At 41.5% G+C, this 26,562-nt stretch overlaps 1 protein-coding gene across 1 annotated transcript in view; it reads left to right on the forward strand.

The window, feature by feature from the left end:
- Window positions 1-26,562, forward strand: part of BPI (bactericidal permeability increasing protein) — a 48,279-nt gene that overhangs the window by 20,209 nt on the left and 1,508 nt on the right. The window contains exons 4-14 of the mRNA XM_044297398.1: window positions 1,123-1,278; window positions 1,787-1,850; window positions 3,120-3,183; window positions 3,268-3,359; window positions 4,393-4,569; window positions 6,001-6,060; window positions 6,165-6,332; window positions 13,427-13,494; window positions 17,177-17,219; window positions 18,738-18,801; window positions 22,738-22,814. Of these exons, the coding sequence (XP_044153333.1) occupies window positions 1,123-1,278; window positions 1,787-1,850; window positions 3,120-3,183; window positions 3,268-3,359; window positions 4,393-4,569; window positions 6,001-6,060; window positions 6,165-6,332; window positions 13,427-13,494; window positions 17,177-17,219; window positions 18,738-18,801; window positions 22,738-22,814 (1,033 nt within the window). The remainder of the gene's footprint in view (window positions 1-1,122; window positions 1,279-1,786; window positions 1,851-3,119; window positions 3,184-3,267; window positions 3,360-4,392; window positions 4,570-6,000; window positions 6,061-6,164; window positions 6,333-13,426; window positions 13,495-17,176; window positions 17,220-18,737; window positions 18,802-22,737; window positions 22,815-26,562) is intronic.

A 26,562-nucleotide genomic window follows, 5' to 3' on the forward strand; every position in this document is an offset into this window, starting at 1 on the left:
ATAAAGTAAATGGGGTCCCGGGTCGCTCATCCCTCATCTTCTTAGCAACCATGCGTGAAAATCACATCGCAGCCGCACTTGCTTGCAGATGCTATGTGATTTTCACGCGGCCTACGTTACGTGAAAAACGCTGATTATAGAACATGCTGCGATTTTCACGCAACACACAAGTGATGAGTGAAAAACATCATCTCATGTACACAGCCCCATTGAAATGAATGGGTCAGGATTTAGTGCGGGTGAAATGCGTTCACCTCACACATTGCACCCGTGCGGAATACTCGCCCTTGTAAAGGGGCCTATGTGTAACAATCTCTGCTCCAGAAGCCCAGCAAAGAGTGCACATTATGAGCTCACCTGCTCTGGAGCAGAGAGGCAGACGTGGGCAGGCTTGAGGGCCAATTAGTGAGATCTGTGCACTATTTAAATCCTGCTGTGCAACTGCTCCATGCCATTTATAGAATTTTAAACCTGGTTCCTGTGCATGATGTCCTCTGTGCATATTGTAAGCATTCATGTGTTTTTGGCCTGGCTTGTTTACTTCGATTACTCTTTGCCTTCTGCCTGCTTCCTACTGTAGTGACCATTCTCTTGACTTTGGGTCTCATGCACCTTTGCCTGAGTTGGTTCTGACTCAGTTTGCTTCTGTTATTGCTTTCGGATATTGTTTTAGCTTTGACACTTTACCGCTCTTTTTTTGACTAGTATGCCTACTTGAGCTGTCTGCCTCACCTGCCAGTAGCTAACCAGTAAACGCAGAGATAGGATTTCTTACCACCCGTAGGTACCACTAGTTGCTAGTTAGGTTCCCGTTCACTGTGTCACAGTGGCTAATCTGCTATTTGCAGGGCCCCTGTCATTATAGGATTGTTGCAAAGCAAGTTAGCCAGGTCTTGTTAAACTTGGTAGCTAGCATCATGTATGTGCAGTTTGCAGGACAGGATACCTGTATCCCATCAATTTGGCCACACTAGGTGGCTTAGTTTCCTAGAAAGTCCCTGCTAGACTGTGGACATTTGTAAGCTTTGTGCTAGTCTTATTGGATATTTTTTTCCCCCCAATGACTTTCTATATCTAAATATCTGAAATTCGGAAACTGTAAATTATTCTCATGTAATTTAGATCTACTAAAGGTGGATTTGATCTGAAGGTGCAAGGACTTAGCATATCTGTGGGGCTGAAGGTTGGAAGCGACACAGCAGGAAGACCAACCATTGCTCTCTCTGACTGCAGCAACCACATCTCAGATGTCAGCATCCATGTGTCTGGGAAATTAAGGTACATTTATAAATTGCATTTTTACAGCATCGAAAGAACATGCTAAGGCTACATTCACATGACCAAATCCACTTTACGGTAAAAATACGTATGCGGTCAGTGTACATCCTACATTGCTGGCCGCATTGTAAAAATGTCTATTCTTGACTGCAAAATGGACAAGACTAGGACATGTTCTATAATTTGTAGTATGGCTGCAATGATGCAGACAGCACACGGATGACAGCCATGTGCTGTCCGCTTTTTTGCTGCCCCGTAGGAATAAATGGGTCCAAATGTGATCCACAAAAAATACGGATCAGTTGCGGACCGGAAATACGGTTGTGTAAATGTAGCTTAACTGTACTGTACTCAAATCTGTACATTTGAGGGGCATGTAGTACACCCATGGTATCTGCATATACTCCACTCATTACTGAGTCTGTATTAGGCCCCTGTATATGCTCAGGACAGCAATGAAGAAATATTTTTCTTACACAGCAATATGGTGTTTCCCATTCTGTTGCAGTTGGTTGGTTGACCTCTTCCGTCACAATGTTGACAGTGCATTAAGAAAAGCTTTAGAGAATCAGGTTAGTAAAATATTCATTTTTGTTTTATTCTTCAAATTATGTAGTAAAATAAAATATTTAATGTGTGTAATTTAGACAATCCACTTTCAAATAACCTGCTAAGGCATTCTGAGGTAACGGAATCTAATTCACAGAATAAAGAAGCCTTATAATGTAAAATCCTGTAATATGGGTTGTGTTTTATTTCCTCTGTGTGAAATGATTTTTAGCTTCTGTTTTGTGGCAAAATTGCAATTCTGGCATAAAATTCAGTCTCAGAAAGCCAAACTATAGTTGGTATAGAGCTAGTCAAAAGTTTCTGTCCCTGCACCACAGCTGATGAACCATACAGAATAATAATACCCATACACCTTCAATAGCTGTTAGCCAAAATCTGTTTCAGGATTTTAGTCCCTCGTCCTGCAGATGGTTGTCTTTTACTTTTGGAAAATATTCTGGTTGTTCCAAGGCCCATTCAAAGGACTAAATATTGATTCATAGGGTAGCCATCCAATAGGTTTAACAAAAGTCCCATCTTTTGTACGTCTGGATAAAATAATTTTTTTCCTTGGAGATCCTTGTCTAGTCTATAAAGCTCCCTACTCCAACATGGTGGTCTACACTAGGACATCATATATTGATCATATGTTTCAATATTACACATCAAAGATCTGAGAGTCTCTTGGCCAACAGGAGTGACATCACGAGGCCAGACAACCACTTTAATGTGCTATAGCACCAGGGGCAGACTGGGAACTTAAAGTGACCCCATGTTGTAGGTGGGTCCAAATTGACAGAAGGCAAAGCCAACAAATGTAGGTGGGGCCAACACAAGTAGGTAGAGCCAACAATACCATTTTGCAGCATAACATACTACCCCAGCAGAGCCAAATGCCACAGTACAGCCTAATATACTGCTCCAGCAGAACCAAATACCACAGTGCACCACAAAATAATCCTCCAGCAGCACAAAGTAGCTCTCCAGAAGATGTCCCACTTTGGTGGCCAGTGCCATTTTCTATCCTCCCACTCCAATTACCTCAGGATGACGATACAGTTGAATTAAGAAGGGCACCTGTAGAAGCCAGTCAGGTACATAGGTACTTGATGCTTCCAGCTCTAGGAACCTCAGATCATTATTTCATAGCGGCCATAAAAGGGGACTCAGGTGGCCCCCTAGGCATCGGCCCTGTAGGGGCAGGTCTGCCTGTTCATAGCACCATATACACCATCTAATATACAAGGGAAATTGCTGTTTTCTTACATCGTTTTATCTGTTTATCCCATTAGATTTGTCCTCTGGTTAGTGATGCCATTACAAGCAAGTTGCAACCATTACTGCAAACTTTACCAGGTAGGCTGACCATTTCAAGTGAAGCTGGCAATGCACACAAGTTAAAGGGGTGCTCTAGATTCAATAACAATTTACTTTTTTCAGTGACTGCAAAGATTGACAGTGTGGCTGCTATTGACTACTCTCTGACTGGTCCCCCACCAGTGACAGTGGATTGTGTGGATGTGCAACTGAAGGTCAGATCTCCATGAACCACAGCAAGTTGCTATTAAATGGTCACTATCATTTGAACAAAGCTTGCATTAATCCAGAGGAATATAAGAAACTTTGTAAAATATCTTCTTCCTCATCTTATTAGCCAATTCTTGTCCCCCACTTGCTGAAATCATCATTCATTCTCAATTCACTGCAAAAATCCAGTTGAGAGACAGATTATGAGATCACTAAGGTTTCAGGTGGTAACTACTACTCATAGAAGTCTATTGGTTTGAAAAGGGGGGTGGAAGGGCGGGAACAACTGTAGAGTAAGACATAAGAAAAGCCACCTGTAGAGACACTACTACTCTCTGTAGTAAGTTTTCAATCTCACCCTAGTTCTGGATACACAACTACACTGCTTTGAACTGTTGTATCGTGTTCTCCATGTTGCTGCTGCCTCTGATTAGGGGGATTTCTTTTTTTTCTGTGTGTGCTGTTTATGGGAGATATCATAGTAGGTAATCTTCACCCAAACCTAAACATTAGAGATGGAGCCTGTAGAGAGAAAAACTGGTGATACAGTTGCCTTAGGAGTCCTACATATAAAGGCCAAATATAAGGCTATTACTCATGTACACACACTGCAACTTTTCCTTCACTTTATATAAAACAAGCTAGTTCCATGAATTTATTGCTGTGGTCGGCAAAAGGAACAGCATTCTATATGCTGACTGGGATCATCTGACAACCTGTTGACATTTTTTCATAGAAATATATGTCAGATGACCCCTCCCAGCCAATTAAAAGGAAAGTACTACTTTGAACAGTATGCTTTCTTTTCTACAGAGCTGTATTTTTAATAAACGTATCCCAAGCAAACATCCACAATTACACTTTGAGTCAACTGTACGCTTTCAGTGATCTGGTTAAATTAATGGAACAATTTTTTTTGTAAAGTTTTTGGTACTATTACATACATGTCTGTATGTCCCAGTTGTATGCATCAGTAGTCTTAGTGCATTTAATACCCATGGTCTTATGTCATTATTTCAATGATATATCTTTCCACAGGGGGAATTTTTTGAGCTGTCCCATCGCACTCCTCCTCCTTTCTCACCACCGGCACTTACCTTACCTGTCGACCACAGCCTCATGGTTTACCTTGGAGTGTCTGATTACTTGTTTAACACAGCCGGGTTTGTCTATTATTCAGCTGGAAAACTTATCTTCAACGTCACTGACAACATGGTAAGTCAAGAGCAAGGATTGCCTTATCCTGCCTGTTAATCTTAAAGTGGTGTTCTGGTGGCCTATTGCTATGAGGTTGGAGTTTCAGCATCTTTCTCTGCATAGAAGAGCCATGGCCACCTCCCTGCACAACCGGATGGCAGGTGGCATACTTGTACAGGGAAAACCAGTAAGGGCTACAATAAAGAATTAGCACTGAAGCCTCTTCAGTTTTAGGATCATGTGGGTCCCAGAGGTCAGACCCCATAATGATAAACAAGTGGCATATTCTAGCAATATGCAATCACTTTATTAAATGAGAAGACCACTTTAACTGATATTTGAGAACCTGACAGTGTAGCTCAAAGATATACAGAATTCTTGTGGCTATGAGTGCTTGGGAAATGATGTTCATAAGATCATAGCAGAGACCTTTCTCCTAGTAATCAGTGCTGAAACGGTCATGAGAAGGCCAACCAGAATTGCAGAGAAAATAGTCTTCTAGAGGGTTATTCCTTTAAGTCAATAAGCATAGGCTATAAGGGAAGTGACACTACTTCACAGAAGAATTGGGTCTTGATTAAAGGTGGTCTAATCAGAGAGATTGTGTAACGCTTGTAGGTAGGGACAGGCACGGGCAGCGAGCCCTGACCTAGAACTTAGCCCACTTTCCCTTGAAATTTCCCATTTATTAATCTACTTGAAGTATAAGCACTAGGTAGCAAGACCGAAACTGGTCGACAGTTCCTATACCACTAAGGTGCAGAGACCGACAAACACCAAGAGACAAAACTAAACTAAAACAGGGTCATACGTGAATGAGTTAGAACCAGACAGGCTATGCAATACCAAACAAGAGACAGAGAGTGGTCAGAAGACAAGCCGGGGTCAGAGGAACGAGCAATCCAAAAAGTAAAGTACTGTAACAAGGAACCAGGAACACAGCCCAAGTCTAAGACTATCACTGGCACTGGTGTGTGGCAAGGAAGGAGTTTAAATAGAGCACCGAGTCCCTGGATCAGAACGTGATACGTCATGACTCAGCGCTCCATTAGTCAGAAACACTAGAACACACTAATAGAACAGCTAAATAATCAGCCCACTGCTAGTCTCCTCCAGCACATGCCCACTGTGGGGAGAAACAGAGCATTGCATCATGTTGCTAAAAATGTTGTTGTGTTAGCATGGCTTAGCAGCCGTCTCTCTTGGAGCGGCCATGTGGAAGCCGGAGATCGCGCTACTAGAGATCAAAGAGGTAAGTTTATGACAGATTGTCTTTAAAGAGGTTTAAATTATTTTTGCCACACATTTTTTAATATAGGTTATTCCCAAACGACAACCCAAAAACCTTGTCTGTAGATGATGGAGGACTATACGGCTTTACTGGTTTTCACTTACTATGACTTATGTTGATTAGTTTTATAACTGATGTTGTGTCATGTCCCCCTATAGATTCCTAAGGATTTTAATATTCGACTAAACACCTCTTCATTTGGGGCATTAATCCCTCAGGTAAGAAGTCTTTTAAACAGTCCTTACTTATCCATTAATGATAGTAATATTAATAAATTGACCAACACAACATTTTACATAATTATCTATTTTTTTTATCACAGTTATCAAAGATGTACCCAGATATGCTTATGAAACTGCAGATTACATCCACCTCAGCTCCGGCATTGGACATCAAACCAGGGAATATAACTATTTCACCAAAAATAGATATTCAGGCTTTTGTCATCTTACCGAATTCCTCCCTGGCTCCTGCTTTTCTTCTAAACCTGGTAGGTTAATGACAAAAAAACTGTTAGATTAGCTTAAAGTGAAATGCCCATCTCAGACATTAATGGCATATTTCTAGGATATTTAATCAATGTCAGATAGCATGTCACACGTCTAAGACCCACTCCCATCTTGAGAAAGGGAAACCAAAAGTGAACTGATAGCACAAGGCCCATCTACGACCACCCTATATTTACTGCTGCGGGAGTTTCCGAAAATAGCCTACATCTGGCTATTTCCAGTAGTCCTATAGCGGTGAATGGAGACATGGCCATGCTTACACAGTGCACGCTTTAAGGGCCCATGTTGAGAAGAATGATTTTATTGGAATTAAGAACTAAAATTAAAAAGAGTTTATTTAATAAGTATTTGGGAATGAAGTGGGATAAGATTACTGATATCTCATTCGAGGAAAAAATGAACAGTACAGACCAAAAGTTTGGACACACCTTCTCATTCAAAGAGTTTTCTTTATTTTCATGACTATGAAAATTGTAGATTCACACTGAAGGCATCAAAACTATGAATTAACACATGTGGAATCATATACATAACAAAACAAAGTGTGAAACAACTTAAAATATGTCATATTCTAGGTTCTTCAAAGTAGCCACCTTTTGCTTTAATTACTGCTTTGCACACTCTTGGCATTCTCTTGATGAGCTTCAAGAGGTAGTCACCTGAAATGGTTTTTACTTCACAGGTGTGCCCTGTCAGGTTTAATAAGTGGGATTTCTTGCCTTATAAAGGGGGTTGGGACCATCAGTTGCGTTGTGGAGAAGTCAGATGGATACACAGCTGATAGTCCTACTGAATAGACTGTTAGAATTTGTATTATGGCAAGAAAAAAGCAGCTAAGTAAAGAAAAACGAGTGGCCATTATTACTTTAAGAAACTTTGAAAGTGTCCCCAAGTGCAGTCACAAAAACCATCAAGCGCTACAAAGAAACTGGCTCACATGCGGACATCCCCAGGAAAGGAAGACCAAGAGTCACCTCTGCTGCGGAGGATAAGTTCATCCGAGTCACCAGCCTCAGAAATCGCAGGTCAACAGCAGCTCAGATTAGAGACCAGGTCAAAGCCACACAGAGTTCTAGCAGCAGACACATCTCTAGAACAACTGTTAAGAGGAGACTGTGTGAATCAGGCCTTTATGGTAGAATATCTGCTAGGAAACCACTGCTAAGGACAGGCAACAAGCAGAAGAGACTTGTTTGGGCTAAATAACACAAGGAATGGACTTTAGACCAGTGGAAATCTGTGCTTTGGTCTGATGAGTCCGAATTTGAGATCTTTGGTTCCAACCACTGTGTCTTTGTGCGACGCAGAAAAGGTGAATGGATGGACTCTACATGCCTGGTTCCCACCGTGAAGCATGGAGGAGGAGGTGTGATGGTGTGGGGGTGCTTTGCTGGTGACACTGTTGGAGATTTATTCAAAATTGAAGGCATACTGAACCAGCATGGCTACCACAGCATCTTGCAGCGGCATGCTATTTTATCCGGTTTGCGTTTAGTTGGACAGGAAAATGACCCCAAACACACCTCCAGGCTGTGTAAGGGCTATTTGACCATGAAGGAGAGTGATGGGGTGCTGCGCCAGATGACCTGGCCTCCACAGTTACCAGACCTGAACCCAATCAAGATGGTTTGGGGTGGGCTGGACCGCAGAGTGAAGGAAAAAGGGCCAACAAGTGCTAAGCATCTCTGGGAACTCCTTCAAGACTGTTGGAAGACCATTTCAGGTGACTACCTCTTGAAGCTCATTAAGAGAATGCCAAGAGTGTGCAAAGCAGTAACCAAAGCAAAAGGTGGCTACTTTGAAGAACCTAGAATATGACATATTTTCATTTGTTTCACACTTTTTTGTTATGTATATAATTCCACATGTGTTAATTCATAGTTTTGATGCTTTCAGTGTAAATCTACAATTTTCATAGTCATGAAAATAAAGAAAACTCTTTGAATGAGAAGGTGTGTCCAAACTTTTGGTCTGTACTGTATATATTATAGGTATTTGAGTACAAAAGTAATAAGAACTAAAGTTCAACAGAGTCGCAGGGGGTGGAAGCGATAAGGGGTTTATAATCTAACATTTTATATCAATGTATTAAAACATTTGAAATGATGATGACTAATATCAATAAAAACGAAAAAATATATGAGGGCCCCATTCTGGAGATAGGAGTGGGTCCCAGAGGTTGGACCGGCATCTATCTGACATTGATAGCGTATCCTAGAGGTATGCCATCAATATCTGAGATGGGAACGCCTTATTAACTAAAAAGTACTTGTCTGCTATGCTTTCATTAAAACTCTTGTTGAAAAAGTCACACATTCCTCAAGTCCATCCTTTGAAAACCCATTTTCATACCCCTATTAGGGAATTTTGAGGATGAGGGTGTTTCTGTTCAGAGATCTCTTCTCTTGGCCAGAGTGGAGACTGGTTACAAAGAGTGTCTCTTGTGCTAGAGGATCTTTCCTATCCTGCATTACACACATGACCCATGGATTTGAAAGTTTTTATCTTCCCTATGGTGGTGCTGCAAGGAAATAGAACACTTAAAGGGGTTGTCCGGGTTCAGAGCTGAACCCGGACATACCTTCATTTTCACCCCGGCAGCCCCCCTGATTTGAGCATCGGAGCAGTTCATGCTCCGATGCTCTCCTTTGCCCTGTGCTAAATTGCGCAGGGCAAAGGCATTTTCTGGAGTTCCGGTGACATATCGGGCTCTCCATTGGGGCTGACAGGAACCCCAGTGACGTCACCGGCACTGATGGGCGGGCTTTAGTGCCAGTAAAACAGCTAGGGCAGCGCTAAAGCACGCCCATCAGAGCCGGTGACGTCACCGAACACACTGCCGGGTGGAAGTCTCCGCCAGGCAGTGTGTTATTGTAAACAAAAGAGCCCTTGCCTTAGCACAGGGCAAGGGAGCGCATCGGAGCATGAGATGCTCCGATGCTAACATCATGTGGGCTGCCTGGGTGAAAATCTGAACCTGGACAACCCCTTTAAGGCCTGACACTGACAGATCAACCAGGCTATTGTCGGGAGGGAAGCGTTCCCTCCTGTCAATCGACTGCTCGCTGGAGAAGGAGACCGCAGCTATCACATGCAACGATCTCCTCCTCGATATAGGGATGAGCGATTGTTAATGCCATTTCTCGTTCCTATACTTAACATTGTTTGTCGGCATTTTACACCAAAAAATAGCAGCCAGAGTCCTATGCACATTTATAAATCAATCTTTATTAATACAATAATTAAAATATACATAAAACCACAATTGATCGATGGTGGAAAATAGAAAACCATAGGCTGAATGCCCTAGCAGGTCATGTGGGTCACTTATGGGAATTGTATTATTTTAAAAAGGTAGCTTGAATGTACAATGTCACACATAATGATATATATTCTCATAAAGTGCTAGTGCAAAACATATTCACAATTAGTAAATCATTCCTACAGCAGTTACATCAATCACAGTAATATGTTAGCATATCATACCCATCACGTGTCCTGCGCCCCCGGACACGTGTATGCAGAGTAGTGCGTCGGTGAACTTGTAGCAGTGCTGAGAATGAACGTGGAACAAAAAGGACTTCTACAATAGGGGTAAGTGCACTACCCTGAAAATACACTGTACCCGATTTAATCCATCCAAGGAGATTGCAACACTATAAAGTGGAACATTGCGTAAACAAATACGAAGTCTCATTGAAAGGCAAATTTAAAGCGGGGCATTATCCCCGACATACAATGGGATTTTGCTACTGACACAGTGAAATAACGGGATAGCATTACATTGTTGCAACAACTGAAAACATATATGTCATATTAGAGTGCATGGAAAGGAAAAATATGTGATGAAATGTACCACCAGTGAATTTTATGATACAATCGCCAACTATATCTTTGGGGTCAAATTATTAATGTTTTGGTCTGCGAACAGTATTGTCCAGATACTGGCTGAAATCTATAGGCTGGAACAACTAGCCATAGATTCTTGCGACTAGTTTGGAAAACATAGAAAACTTGTTGTTTATTTTATTTCATGGCAAATTTTTTATATTATTTTATGTTGTTTCTGACTTTTTAAATAAATTTGTTATATTCATATCTAAGGAGTTGTTCCAATCAATCCAGATAGTGGTGTTTCCCCCATTGTTTACTGTAATTGACATAAAATCTGTTGGGACTGGGGTACCCTAATTGGAGGTGCACCCACGTTTTCCATTATACATAGTGTGAGCCACACCATATTGTACAGACTTTCCTGTGTGTTTTTATAAAGTCTTTCCTTTATATTTCCAACCAACATCTGGCTTTGGCAGAAAAACTTATAGGTAAATTTGCTTCAAACCTTCCTCCCAAAAACCCTGTGTGAACCTACCCAAATACTCTACGCATGAACTCAGGATTGGCACCATCAGCTGCATTCAGTATTTTATGATGAGACTAGCAAAAGGACCCGGCTTCACACGGATATATTTAATCTATTTCATTTATGTCTGTGTGTGTTGTTAAAAGATCGACAGTATCCACTATAACAGTGACCTCCACAGCCCCCACCCCTTAACACTGCCCCCCCAGTGCCCCGTCTCCTTAAAATAGGATCTCCACAGAAGCCCACCCCCTTAACTTTGACCTTCACAGCAGCCTTCCCCTTTAACAGTGAGTTCCACAGCCCCCCACCCCTTAACACTGACCCCCCCACAGTGCCCCGTCTCCTTAAAATAGGATCTCCACAGCAGACCACCCCCTTAACTTTGACCTTCACAGTAGCCTTCCCCCTTAACAGTGACCTCTATAGCACCTGCCCCTTAACATAGGTTACAGCCCCCTTAACTGTGACCTTCACTATTCCCTGCCCCCTTAACAACACCCCACCCCCTTAACAGTGGCCTCTACAGTAATCTGCCCCTTAACACTGAACTCCATAGCGGACCGTCCCATTAACTGTGACCTCCACAGCAGCCTGCCCCAAGGATGGCCAGAGGTCCGGTTTTAGGCTGGACAGTCCGGCTATCAGACTCCATGTCCTCCGTCCGGCGCAGGGCCTGGATGGACACAGGGATGTACCTTTGAACAGCTCACTCTCAGACAGCAGCACTGTGCTGTCTGAGCGTGAGCTTCAGGGAGAAAGTCACCCTCCCACCCCTGCAGCTGACAGAAGTCGATTTTTACCTTCATTTTTTCAATCCCCATCGACTGTAGAGTGTGAGTGGGCGTGGCCTAACCGGGTCAGGGGTATGGCTTAGGGCCCCGATAAGCCATGCCCCTGACCCGGTTAGGTCACGCCCACTCACACTCTACAGCCGACGGGGATTGAAAAAATGAAGGTAAAAATCGACTTCTGTCAGCTGCAGGGGTGGGAGGGTGACTTTCTCCCTGCAGCTCACGCTCAGACAGCACAGTGCTGCTGTCTGAGAGGCGGGGTTTTTAAGTTCGTGATTTGAGGGTGACCTGAATGGCCACCCTACCTGCCCCCTTAACTGTGACCTCCACAGCATTCTGCAGCCTTAACATTGTCATCCACAGCTCCCTGCCCCTTTAAAGCTGACCTGCAGCAGTGAAGAAAAATGACTGGGTTGTTATGGAAACCTGGTGTAAAACTGTGTGTATGTGAAGACTAAGGTCCTGTGAGCTTCTATTGGCTGATAAGGGTCATGGGACCAGGCTTCTATTGGCTAATGCATTTTTTGGGAATATCTTATGTAGGGAAAGGTATGAATAAATTGGCCACTGGGAGAGGGTGTCCCTACACACATTCTGACATGGCCACATGTTAAGGTTTCCTGATTCAGTTTTGGTAGCCAAAGCCAGGAATGAATTAACAAACAAAAAAAAAGAGAAGAAGCCCCTCACTTGGTCAGACCTGCAGAGGGAACCATACTTTTATTTTGGGTTCCAACTCTTTTTGGTTCCTCACTGCTGCTGCTTTCCTCCGTGTTAACATCCTGTTTGACGAGGGTCATGTGGCTGCTGCAGCCAATGACTGACCGCAGCGGTAACGTGCCTTCCATGCTTCATTTAACCCGATAAGATCAGCTAGTGCTACATGGCATTGTGTTTGGTTTAACAGACTCCCTTTAATAATTGGTTGGGGTTATGATATGACGATGTTGAAGACTTATTCTTCTTTTACTTTGCCAACCCTTGGCACGATATACAGTACATAATACTTATAAGGATATGGAAAAGATTCTGAATCTCTATGACTTGTGCTCTCCTGTAATTATAGTAAAAACCACAAGAATATATGCATCCTGCAAATGTATAGTATAACCCCAATTCCAAATCTCTTTGAGATTTGCAAATCATTGCATTCTGTTTTTATTCACTTTTATTTAAGTTTTACATAGCCCCCAACTTTTTGGGAATTGGGGTTATACTATACATTTGCATGATGCATACATTGTGGTTTTTACTATAAGTTCAGGGAAGCACGAGTCATAGAGATTCAGCATCTTTTCCATATCCTTATAAATTTATGTACTGTATATCGTGGCAAGGGTTGGCAAAGTAAAAGGAGAATAAGTCTTCTACATCGTCATATCATAACCCCAACCAATTATTAAAGGGAGTCTGAAATTCGCTGTTAAACCAAACACAATGCCATGTAGCGCTAGCTGATCTTACCGGGTTAAATGAAGCATGGAGGGCACGTTACCGCTGCGGTCAGTCATTGGCTGCAGCAGCCACGTGACCCTCGTCAAACAGGATGTTGACACCCAGGAAAGCAGCAGCAGTGAGGAACCAAAAAGAGTTGGAACCCAAAAGAAAAGTATGGTTCCCTCTGCAGCTCTGACCAAGTGAGGGCTTCTTCTCTTTTTTTTTTTTTGTTAATTCATTCCTGGCTTTGGCTACCAAAACTGAATCAGGAAACCTTAACATGTGGCCATGTCAGAATGTGTGTAGGGACACCCTCTCCCAGTGGCCAATTTTTTTTTCATACCTTTCTGATGGACGCTCCAGAATTACTGATTTTGACCATAGGGTGATCCACATGTAGTTTATCAGGGTATAATATTGAAATATTTTTCAATTAGTTTCTAGTTTTTGAGATATTAATATTTTTAAATTTCTTCCGCAGACGACCACTGCTCTGGCAAAAGTAGCTGTTAACTCAGGGAGGATTGTTGGAAACTTACAGCTTACTGGGTAAGTACATAAGAACACAAGGCAGTTTTCATATATTACAGTCAATGTCAGGAATGAAGGCATTGTACAGAATGTCTACACCGCACACTTCCTTGGCACCCTGTAGAATTCCTAGAATTTGCTTCAGGTAATGTAGGAAATGACCAAACTGCATCCTAAAACCTGAAGGCGCAGCATGGGTAGGTTTTTGGAGGAGGTTGTGAGGCAGATTTACCTATAGGTCTTTCATACTGTATGCCAGAAATGGAGACGTACAGTACATGTCCTTCCTTATATTTCCAATTCCTTTCATATCCCATTGTCTTTGTCTGGAAAAACCTGCAGTAAAATCTGCCTCAAAGCCCCCTACAAAAAAAACTCTGTGTATCCACTCTGTGCCTTCAATAGTTTAGCAATACCAAGTTTTAAAGGACCATACATTAGGAGTCTAGAGTCCTAGGAGTTAGTGTCCGGTAGGTACAGCAATGTTTCATAATAGTCATGATTTAAAGGGGTTGTCCCATAAATAATAATCTAAAGTTGTCAAACCAGCACCTAGATCTGAATACTTTTGTAATTGCTTGTAATTATAATTTTTGTATAGTCATACAATAAAATGTATCTGTATGCCGCCATCTGCTGTTTGTTCTTTTTTGAATTTATTTGTCCAGCTCACTGAGATGGTCGCACATGCTCAGTTTCATCCTTCCACTGCCTCCTAAGCTGTGATAGGTAGAGAGCTGCAGCAGAATGGATACGCCCCCCCTCCCTTAGCTGCAGCAGAAAAGATACTCCCCCTGAGCTGTGATAGGTAGAGAGCTGCAGAAGAATGGACACGCCCCCTTTAGCTGCAGCAGATAAGACACTCCACTTGAGCTGTCAGCTTGATATAAATCTAGCAGAGCAATGAATTGGGAGATCTCTGAATCCATGCGAGGTACAGGGCTGGTTCTAGCTTTGTTAGAAAGAAATTGCCATGTACTATAAGATGTTGGATGTTCATTTTTTACATTAGTCATGGGATAACCCCTTTAAGGATGCCTCACAAAGGAAATACTTATTTCTGAGACACTAAAAATATAACTATACCACCTCTGTAGCCTTAAGGGTACATGCATGAAAAAATCTGCATGAAATCTGCATCAAAACCACTCAAAAAAACGCACATAAATCTGCACTATTTATCACGGTTTGGGTGTGTTTTTTGTGCATTTTATTGTAGTTTTTGTTGCAGATCCACACAAAAAAACGCAATAACAATTGACATGCTGCACATTTCAAAATCCGCATATGAGGTCAATTTTCGGACCTAAGAAAAAAGCAAAGTGTACAAGAGGTTTGTCTAATAATATATACTTTGCTAGTACTGTATGACACTGCAGTTTTTATGCGCAAAATCCACGTGGAAAAAATGTGCCTAATTCGCACTGTGTGCAGGCACCCTAAGCTGGCCATACACTTTAGATATTGAGGATATGCATTGTTGCTGGACAGAGATTACTACTGACCTCCCCATAAACATGCATTCTCGAATCGGGTGATTGATCATGTCTTCTCAAAGAAGGGTATGATGAAATCCAACATACCTGACCCGTCCTTCCCCGACACAAAAATACACATTAGCTGGTCCCAATGAAATCAACAGGTTCAGAGGACATTCATGTAATATGTTGTGACTGGGAGGCTGCTGTGTACAGTCATGTGAAAAAATTAGGACACCCTTTGAAAGCATGTGGTTTTTTGTAACATTTTTAATAAAAGGTTATTTCATCTCCGTTTCAACAATACAGAGAGATTAAAGTAATCCAACTAAACAAAGAAAACTGAAGAAAAGTCTTTTCAAGATCTTCTGTAAATGTCATTCTACAAAAATGCCTATTCTAACTGAGGAAAAAGATAGGACACCCTTGCCCCTAATAGCGAGTGTTACCTCCTTTGGCTGAAATAACTGCAGTGAGACGGTTCTTGTAGCCATCTACCAGTCTTCGACATCGGTCTGAGGAAATTTTACCCCACTCCTCAATGCAGAACTTTTTCAGCTGTGAGATGTTTGAGGGGTTTCTTGCACGTACAGCCCTTTTCAAGTCACCCCACAGCATCTCAATGGGATTCAAATCTGGACTTTGACTTGGCCATTCCAGGACTCTCCATTTCTTCTTTTTCAGCCAATCTTTGGTTGATTTACTAGTATGTTTTGGGTCATTGTCATGTTGCATGGTCCAGTTCCGCTTCAGCTTTAATTTTCTAACTGATGGTCTCACATGTTCTTCAAGCACCTTCTGATACACAGTAGAATTCATCGTGGATTCTATGATGGTGAGCTGACCAGGTCCTGCTGCAGCAAAGCAGCCCCAAACCATGACACTTCCACCTCCATGCTTCACAGTTGGTATGAGGTTCTTTTCTTGGAATGCTGTGTTTGGTTTACGCCAAACATGTCCTCTGCTGTTGTGTCCAAATAATTCAATTTTGGACTCATCTGTCCAAAGAACATTATTCCAGAAGTCCTGGTCTTTGTCAACTTTATCTCTGGCAAATGTCAGTCTGGCCTCGATGTTTCTCTTGGAAAGCAAAGGTTTCCTCCTTGCACACCTCCCATGCAAGTTAAACTTGTACAGTCTCTTTCTGATTGTAGAGGCATGTACTTCTACATCAACAGTAGCCAGAGCCTGCTGTAGTTCTCGAGATGACACTTTAGGGTTTTTGGAGACCTCTTTTAGCATCTTGCGGTCTGCTCTTGGGGTGAACTTGCTGGGGCGACCAGTCCTGGGCATGTTGGCAGTTGTTTTGAAAGCCCTCCACTTGTAGACTATCTTCCGGACAGTGGAATGGCTGATTTCAAAATCTTTTGAGATCTTTTTAAATCCCTTCCCAGACTCATAGGCTGCTACAATCTTTTTTCTGAAGTCCTCTGACAGCTCTTTTGCTCTCACCATGGTGCTCACTCTCACTTCAACAGTCAGGAGCACACCAAACTAAATGTCTGAGGTTTAAATAGGGCAAGCCTCATTCAACATGCAGAGTAACGATCTACTAATTATGTGCACCTGGTGTGATATACCTGTGTGAGATCTGAGCCAATTTAAGAGGGAATACATGTGAGGGTGTCCTATCTTTTTCCTCAGTTAGAATAGGCATTTTTGTAGAATGACATTTACAGAAGATCTTGAAAAGACTTTTCTTCAGTTTTCTTTGTTTAGTTGGATTACTTTAATCTCTCTGTATTGTTGAAACGGAGATGAAATAACCTTTTATTAAAAATGTTACAAAAAACCACATGCTTTCAAAGGGTGTCCTAATTTTTTCACATGACTGTATATGTGCATGCAGTCACCCCAGAGAGGGGGAAAGTGTGGTGGGGAGAGTGCTCCCCTCATCAATACATCAAGTGTCTAATATATTTTTTCAGGGCTTCTATTAACCAAACGGCACTATATTTTTTGTGCCCTCTTTGCCTCTAGCAGTGCAGACCTGTTTGTGAAATATGCTGACTGCTCCACTTAAATGTAATTTGAAAAACATGATCTCCAGGTGAAGGGGTGGGGGGGTCGGGGGGGTTTTACTTGGGGACTGGACTTGGTAAATACTGGGGCGCAGGATCTCACTTTCAGTCTGGCATTGTGCCGTGTTGATCTCATACCAATTGCCGGCAATGATCTTGATGGAGACTTTACTTTGTACTTTTTCCTTGTTTTTTCTCTAGACTACATATGGATCTCAAACACTCTGATGTTGGACCTTTCTCTGTAAGTATACAGGAGCCTGGCGGTGTATGTATGCTGACAAGTTGGAGAGATCTTTCAAAGGGGTTTTCAGGTACAAAGCTATTGATGGCCTATCCTAAGGATAGGTAATGAATATCAGATCGGTGGGGATCTAATACCTGGTGCCCCCACGATCAGCGGTTCCAGGCCGTTGCTGGAAACTATAGAGTGTACGAAGCCAGAAGTATAAACTCTGTCCACTGCGTGGTGGTGGAGCTGAGCTTTAGTACACCGCCGCTGACAACTACCGGTACATCTTGTATGGATCTTTCTGTCCACTGTATAGATTCTGATGCCAATGGCTAACTAAAAACAACTGATTGGTGGGTTACTGGGTGTTGGACACCCACCGATATGATATGCTGGAGCGGTAAACTACACAATGTATGGATCCTTCTGTTCACTGTATAGATTCCAACGCCGATGGCTACTCCTAAAACAACCGATTGGTGGGTTACTGAATGCTGGACGTGTAAAGGGGTGTATTCTCTTTACTGTCCACTACAGGTTGACAGAGGCCACACTGGGGTATGACTGACCTGAAGAACGTTTTGCAAGTGGTGCAGTACAGGTGTCTTAGTATAGTGTCTTTACCATAAGTAGGAGGAACAGGAAGACTGCCAAACGGGTCGCTCAAACAGGAATGCAGTTAATGGTGACAGTCTCTTCCTAGTTTATGCTAATGTATTTTATCCACTATAAAGGCACTCCTTGTTGTCAGCCTGTGCACGATAAATAGATTTATATTCCCTTTATATGCCCATTAACACCGCTCTTAACTTCAGGGTCTCTCACTGGTTTTCCTTTTGGCACCCCTGTCGCTCCTGATCCCCGCATGGCCACCGCTGCATCTCCACGTGTTTCGAATTAATACATCCGGCGACGGGGGGAGCAGCCAATAGCAGACCACGACGGGGATGAGCCTCCCTAGTGTCGCCCGCCACCGTCACTGGATGTTTTGATCCGTGCGACAAGGAGATGCAGCGGTGGCCATGCGAGGATCAGGAGCAACAAGGGTGCCGGGGAACAGGGTAAGTACAATCTCTATGAGGTGCCTGGGTATTGGGGGGGGGGGGGTCATTATAGCGGATGGATAACGCCTTTAGTGGATGGAACTCCCAAACGTATGGTAGAAAGATTAGCTCTCAATAATTCTGGCACAACGTACACCAGCAGTGTCTGCTATAAAGACCGGCACAAAATACATTCCCCCCAATATATGCATAGAAACTTTAAAAAAAGAGTTCAAAGGTGTGTGTATGCTTTTTTATGACGTTCTAGCTTTGGAGCCATTTTTTTTACTTTTTTAATGGAATTACACAATATATGATTCTGTATTTGGTTAGAACTATTAATATCTATGGCTACGAGAACGTCTATATTTTATATGTGCACTATGCAGTATATGCTGATGAAACTCATAAAAAGAAGAATAATACCAAACACTAAGTAGTGTATTAAAGGAATCTCATGTTTGGTACCTATATTACTATGTTGCAGGTGACGCTCCTGAATGTGGCTGTGAACTTTTATTTATCCAATGTGTTATTGCCTCAAGTTAACGGTAAGCAGATGACATCCTGAAGATTTATTTTTCGGTGCTTACTACTCAACAAAAGAGGTGCAGCGAGCACTGGAGTGCCGTAGCCTCTTTAAACAGCGGACTATCAGGGGTGCGAGTAGTCAGACCCACACCGAGATAATATTGATGGCCTTTTCTAAGGATAGGCCATGAATATTAGTAGTCATGTAAACCTCTTTAATGGGATATTTCATTATAAAAAAAAAACTATTTAGGGCTGTGTTGAGCATGCTGATTAAAGGGGTTGTCTAACACTGACAGTTTTTTTCAATGCCACTCCACCCCGCCGGACCTGTGAAAGGAACTATAATTGCCTGCTCTCGAAGTTTGGTACCTGCTCCATGGATCCACTACTGTCTTCACTGCACTTTGGTCTCTGCATAAAAACTTCTCGTATGGGTCACATGTGCCACTGCAGCCAATGACTGGTCACAGCAGTGACCTGTCCCCAAGCAGCACATAACCAGGCAGTGATATGTGCAGTACTCCAGACCTGGGGGTATCTTCATTTGTAAATAGTTATGTATTTTATGCTTTGGCTGTGCATCTCGTTAAGAGGTATAATTGCCAAATAGTTGGTAGGAGTGGGCTGGTTCTGCTTCCTGCCAGTAGGGGGAGTTCTAGAGCAGCCTTAGAGAGGAAGCACACTTCAGAGCTCCTGCTCCTGGAAAAGATTTCTCCAGAGAGACCAAATCAATTGAGCCTCAAGCAAATGCTTGACGGACTGTGGCTCAGACAGTTAAAGTTCAAATCTAGACCAGAGAGTGGACATCTACACCCACAAGTGCTAAGGTGAAGCCATCCAACCTGCCTCCATACCTCCTTTACTGGTGACAGAAACTGCACTTTGAATCTGCTGCTATTGAAGTTACCAGAAGTTATACTTTGCACTTAGTAAAAAGAAACTGTTATATGTTCATTTCTGGAGTCCTGAGGAAGCACACCATGACACAACACCTCATCAGGGCCGCTACCACTCCCATACTCTGCCCTGGCTCCTCAGGGGCTTGCTACATATGCAGCTTGGGCAGAAAGGACCGGCAGGGTTGGGGTAGTATTAAAAAAAAACATGTCAGCATTAGACAATTCCTTTAAACATATTTATACCAGGATTCATCTCAGGGATTCCCCACTACTCCTGTACAGTACTGCCTCTAACGTTTTTCACTCTCCCTCTTAGCTTCCTGGTTCATTGATGATGTTCCTACACAGGGGCATGTGACCATTGAAGCCAATCATTGTCTGCAGAGGTGACCTAGTACAACTGAATGTCATCACTGGACTAGGAAGCAGAGGCCGACAGGGCACCGTACAGCATCAGTATGAGAGTGCCGATGGTTCCATGAGGTGAGTACTGATTTTTTTTATGTTTAAAAAGCCCCCTCAGCACAGCTCTAAATAGCTGTGTATCATAACAGAAAGCCCCTTTTGTGTCAGTTCCCCCAATTTGTATCCGTTTTTTATGTTTTTCTTAAATATGAAACTATAAAATTGCGAATATGATCTCACTTTGCAATATCTTCACTTCTGTTTCTGTTAACTGCGCAAAACTCCCCAAAATGTGTATAAAATTAAAAACAAAAAAATGACTTTAAATATTCCTGTTGATGTGCTCCATCAGGAAATCATAGATAGTCGCCCTGCACCAGAGTCCACCGTTTGGGGTCAGAATGCAGAGCCACTATGTAAGAGTGCCTTGTATTGCCAGGTTAATTTAAAGGGAATCTGTCACCTGGTTTGAGCATATTAAGGTGATACTACTGCCATGTACAATAAAATACCTTATTTCTTGCTGCAGTCTTCATTTTTTGTTTCATGGTCTTACTAGCGATAAAATCCACTCGGCGCATGCCCAGTGACACATTTTAAGCTATTGCCCTCAGGAGCTTCTACATCGCGCAGGCAGTCCACAGTACTGCGCCTGCGTGAGATTTCACATAGCGGAGGGGGGCGGCGGCAAAGAGTTCGAGTGCGGGCCGTTACTTATGCTGGAAGAGGCGTGCTTGGCCTCTAAAGGAAGGCGGGCTGGGCACTGTACGGGGGAGTTACTGGGCTCCAGAGAAGGATAATAACGCCCCTCCGGGGACCTCGGACACTCAATTGCATAACACAAAAAGTGGATTTTATCGCTAATGAAACCATGAAACAAAAAAATAAGACTACAGCAAGAAATAAGGTATTTTATTGTACATGGCAGTAGTAACACCTTAGTATGCTCAAACCAGGTGACAGATTCCCTTTAAATGACCAACATAAAATGTTACATTTTCACTGCCACAGGCAAAATGTGGAAGGAGTGAATGGAGCAGACTCAGGAGCTTGGCCCATTTCATAGTAACTAGTAACATAGTATATGAGGCCGAAAAAAGACATTTGTCCATCCAGTTCGGCCTGTTATCCGGCAAGTTGATCCAGAGGAAGGCAAAAAAAAAAAAAAATGTGAGGTAGAAGCCAATTTTTCCTACTTAAGGGGGAAGAAATTCCTTTCCGACTCCAATCAGAATAAATCCCTGGATCAACGACCCCTCTCTAGTAGCTATAGCCTGTAATATTATTACGCTCCAGAAATACATCCAGGCCCCTCTTGAATTCCTTTATTGTACTCACCATCACCACCGACTCAGGCAGAGAGTTCCATAGTCTCACTGCTCTTACCGTAAAGAATCCTCTTCTATGTTTGTGTACAAACCTTCTTTCCTCCAGACGCAGAGGATGTCCCCTCATCACAGTCACAGTCCTGGGGATAAATAGATGATGGGAGAGATCTCTGTACTGACCCCTGATATATTTATACATAGTAATTAGATCTCCCCTCAGTCGTCTTTTTTCTAAAGTGAATAACCCTAACGCGGTAGGTTATACAGCAAAACCCTGCCTGCAGAGGACAGCATTAAAGATAACTCTGATCCTGGCCATTCAACCCATCAGAAATTGTGGTCAATAGCGGCTGCAGAATTTGAGTCATTAGGAAAAAGGAGGGGGTTTCCTCTGTACCCCAACTGGCCCCTCGTGCAATGGATTTGTGGTGTGCCAATTAGTTGTCCTAGCAGCCAGGACCTAGTGAAGTTCCCCAGACCTGCCAGAGGCAGGGCTTAATGAAATGACATCACAGGAACAATACACTGCAATATAGAAGTACTTCAGTATGTTTTACAAGTGATCGAGTGATTGCATGTTAAAGTCCTCAAGGAGGACTAAAAGGAACATTAAAAAAAGTATTACGTTTAACAAATTTAAAAAAATAAATAAATACAAAGAAAACTATTTTCCAATATACATAAAAAGTACTATTAAACATCATACAGGCGGTAAAGAAAAAAAATGAAAAAATCTCCCCAAAAAGGGATAAAAAATTATCAAAAAGTTGTATGTGTCCCTAAAATGATAACAACTGTCACACTGACAACACTTGACCGCTGCAAACCAGACAAACGAAATACAACTCGTCCTGCAAAAAATGAGTCATAATACGGCTATATTAAAAGAAAATGAAAACATTTATAATTCTTGGTAGGGGGGGTACAAAAAATTTGCTGTGACGGGAAGGAATTGTCTTTATGAATTATTTATTCCCTATAAATAAAATTCACTCATATAATGGGAAGTTATGCACATTTTGAATGTATTTGGAAACCAATATTTCTGCTTCCAGTCAATAAATAGCAACTTTCATAGTTTATTTCCAAGGAATGCAAATCTGCCCTGGCTCAGGTCATGTCATGTGCAGTTATTAGCAAACAGCAGAACATATGATGACCAGGACAGAGTTTCATCTTCTGGTACTTAACAAGGTTCTAATTCAATGACTGCAAGCATGTATTAGATATTATTTCCTCTTATTACGCTCCGAGAGGTTAATTGGTTTCCAGGTACTGCTGTAGATAATATGATGATGAATGATGTCTTCTGTTCACGCAGAGATTCTGAAGAAGGGTTACCCACTCCCACTTCTGGATAATGTGCAGCTAACAGATGTTGTCCTACAGCCGCAGCAGGTTTGTCCTATAAACATGATCATTCGACACACACCCTTGATGGCCCCAATACACTTCAATTAGGAAAATGCACATTTTAGGTTTATGATGTGAGAAGAGAACACCATGTCCCTGTGATGATGCCTATTCCAGAGGGAAGGGGGAGGACAAAAAGAGTGAGCTGAAAACCTCCAGCATATACTATAGTCTTTTGTGGAATGAGGCTACTATGAGCAATAGCTTGAAAACTGACTTCCTCCTAAAAGGGTTAAGTCACCGCAGATAGATGGATGCATAACCCCACAAATAATGTTTAAGCTTTTTCTGAAATGAGCTTCGGATGTGAATGGAGAAGTCATAACCAGCGGTATACTTATGCAGTGACCCAGAGGATCACCACAAAAGTTAAATCACTGCTAAAGAGTTAATTTTATGCCAACAGTTAAATGTTGAAATTTGTTGTTACAGTACTCTTTACTTTGCACCCATTTACCTAACATGAAGGGCATCCCAACCACCACCAGACAGGGACCCACATAAAGTCCAGGGTTTGTGCTGGGGGAAGAAAAGGTGTGCCCTCCCAACACAGCTTAGGGACATGGGGGGCAGGGGCGGGGGAGAGTGCCACTACTCCCATCTTCACCACAGTCAACACTTCCATCCTCTCTTCCTCGCACCTTCCCTACAGCTTGCTGCAATTAGAGCACAGGGTCATGCACAGATCTTGTGTAGGGCCCCATAGCGCAATGCCCCAGATTTCTGGTGAATTTAGTTTTTTTATTAAGCAGAAAAAAAATTCTGGTAAATAAGTCACCCTCCACCTCATTCACCTTATCTGACTTCTATGTCGGAAAAATTGTGAAAGGCGCATCATATAAATGGCGATCATTCTAACCACTATATTTCTCAATGTATTCATACCAGAAAACTGGCAAAAATACATTGATAAATCTCCTGCCTCCCATCAATTACAAAGCTGGCTGCCTGCAGCCACCACTAGGGGGAGCTCAGTGCACTTGCAGCTCCCCCGACATGTTTCACCACGGATGTGGCGTCTTCAGGGGCTATGGAGCTACTAGCCCCTGAAGACGCCACATCCTTGGTGAAACATGTCGGGGGAGCTGCAAGTCTAGGTTTTAGATCAGTGTAGTGTGCATTGTGATCGGTCCCTGGTGCGCTGCAGACACTGGGTGTAACCGATTTTCAACAGTTTACTCGTTCCTAAAGAGGAATTTAGGGATAGAGTTACATGTACTCTATTCACTCCGGTGCAGGGCTGACAGAAAGTAACATCTTGTCACAATCCTAATAGACCGGAGGAGGGAAATTTAATAGGATTCTATTCCTCAGGATCTAGATACTATGGGAAAGACTGCAAATATAAGCAGAAACCAGTAACAAAACAAGTGTATACTGTCACCATGCACTAGAACACTGTAATTTTAAATACCTTTTCTTTTCTATCTTCCCGTTCTTTTTAACGAATATCTAATAAATGTTATATTTTATAATTTGACCTTAAACGGGAAACCATTAGCCGTTTGGCTATCTGAACCTTATAAATTTAAATCCCGGGTCCAAAGGGTCCCTGAAGGTAAATCTAATTTAGCATCAATTTCTAAAAAGTTTGAACGGGATTTGAACTCACAACATTCTACATTACAGCCAAGAATGTTAACAACTACACTATAGAGCTGCATGGCCAGTTACTGGTAAAAAAAAAAAAAAGTAAAAAAAAAAAAAAAAAATATATGAGGCTTCTGATGTATAGGAATACTTGCTGTATAAGTATACCTATACAGCAGAAGTCTCATAATTATATATTTTTTGTACCAGGCCATGCAGCTGTATAGTGTAGTGGTTAACATTCTGGGCTAGAAGGTTGAGTTCAAATCCCATCAGAAACTTTTAAGAAATAGAGGCTAAATTTAATTTAAACATATATATATGTTTTTAGTCATAATATATTTACATATATTATATATATTTAAAATATATAATAATATATGTAAATATATTAGAGCTAAAAACCTACCGTATATATATATGTTTAAATTAAATTTAACCTCTATTTCTAAAATGTTTCTGATGGGATTCAAGCTAACAACCTTCTACATTACAGCCCAGAATGTTAACACTACACTGTACAGCTGCATGGCTGGTAGTGTTGAGCGCGAATATTCGAATTTACAATTTTTTTTCTCGAATATCGCGATTTCAAAATTTCGCAAATATTTAGAATATAGTGCTATATATTCGCGAAATCGAATATTCTTTTTTTTTTTTTTTTTTTTTTATTGTTATATTTCTTTCTTTCCCACTCCTCTAAAGTTGTTCTCACCTGTCGTGCTCATCACCATGGGAACGTCTCCATATACTAGAATGTACTGTCGGATTTGAGAATTACGTTGAAATCACAATTCGATTACTTCGAGTTATATTAATCGCATTGCGATTTCAACTTGGACCTGGTTTACTATGGTTGGCTTCAATGGCTTGGTAGAATTAGCGAATATGACGAATGTATTCATTATATTCCACAAAACGAAGATAAAGAAGTATTCTCCATCTTCGTTTTAGCTACCTATTCATCAACTTCGCGAATTCTAGCAATGATATAGGAAAGTTTACTATAGAGACAGCTAAGTTTAATTCACTATGCGATTATATTACTTAGCTTTTTTTTTTTAAATAAATAGAATAATTATAATACCTGATAATTATTATAATTATTCTATTTATAAAAAAAAAGCAAAGTAATATAATCGCATAGTGAATTAAACTTAGCTGTCTCTATAGTAAACTTTCCTATATGATTGCTAGAATTCGCGAAGTTGATGAATAGGTAGCTAAAACGAAGATGGAGAATACTTCATTATCTTTGTTTTGTGGAATATGACGAATACATTTGTTATCTTCGTTTTGTGGAATATGACGAATACATTCGTCATATTCGCTAATTCTACCAAGCCATTGAAGCCAACCATAGTAAACCAGGTCCAAGTAAAAATTAGAGAAAAAAAAAAGGATTATATATTAGCTAAATTACAATCTATATGTGTATTTTACGAAATTTCTTAATATTGCTCCTGACTTCGTCTTTTAGAATATTCGTAATATTCTAAAAGACGAAGTTAGAGCAATATAACGAAATTTCGTAAAATACACATATTAGCCTAGCCATAGTCAATTAGTCATAGGGACGTTGCCTTATACTATTAAAAGAAAAATCGCAATACGCGATTAATTAAATCGCATATTATTCGCGATAATTGGAATAATTACGAATATTTGATTTCGACGAATATATCACGAATATTCAATCGAATATTCGCGAAATATCGCAAAATCGAATATGGCACCTCCCGCTCATCACTAATGGCTGGTTACAAATTTTTTTAAAAAAAATTGATACTTCTGCTGTATTCCTATACAGCAGAAGTCTCATATATTTTTTTATTTTTATTTTTTTAAGTAACTGGCCATCCAGCTCTATAGTGTAGTGGTTAACATTCTGGGATGTAATGAATGTAGAAGGTTGTGCGTTTGAATCCTGCCAGAAACTTTTCAGAAATAAAGGCTAAATTAGATTTAAATACACTGGGTGTTCCCAAGCACTGACTCCATATATGGACATAGCTATATATGGAGTCAGAGCAGGGACTCCTAAGCCGAACTAGAGTCCCGACACCCTCCCCTCTTCAGAGCAGAGGGTGCCTGGTTTAAAGGGAGTCTGTCATCAGCATTTCACGTTTTTAACCCTTCCCAT

This window comes from Bufo gargarizans, chromosome 6, assembly GCF_014858855.1.
Source record: "Bufo gargarizans isolate SCDJY-AF-19 chromosome 6, ASM1485885v1, whole genome shotgun sequence".
NCBI classification, from domain to species: Eukaryota; Metazoa; Chordata; class Amphibia; order Anura; family Bufonidae; genus Bufo; species Bufo gargarizans.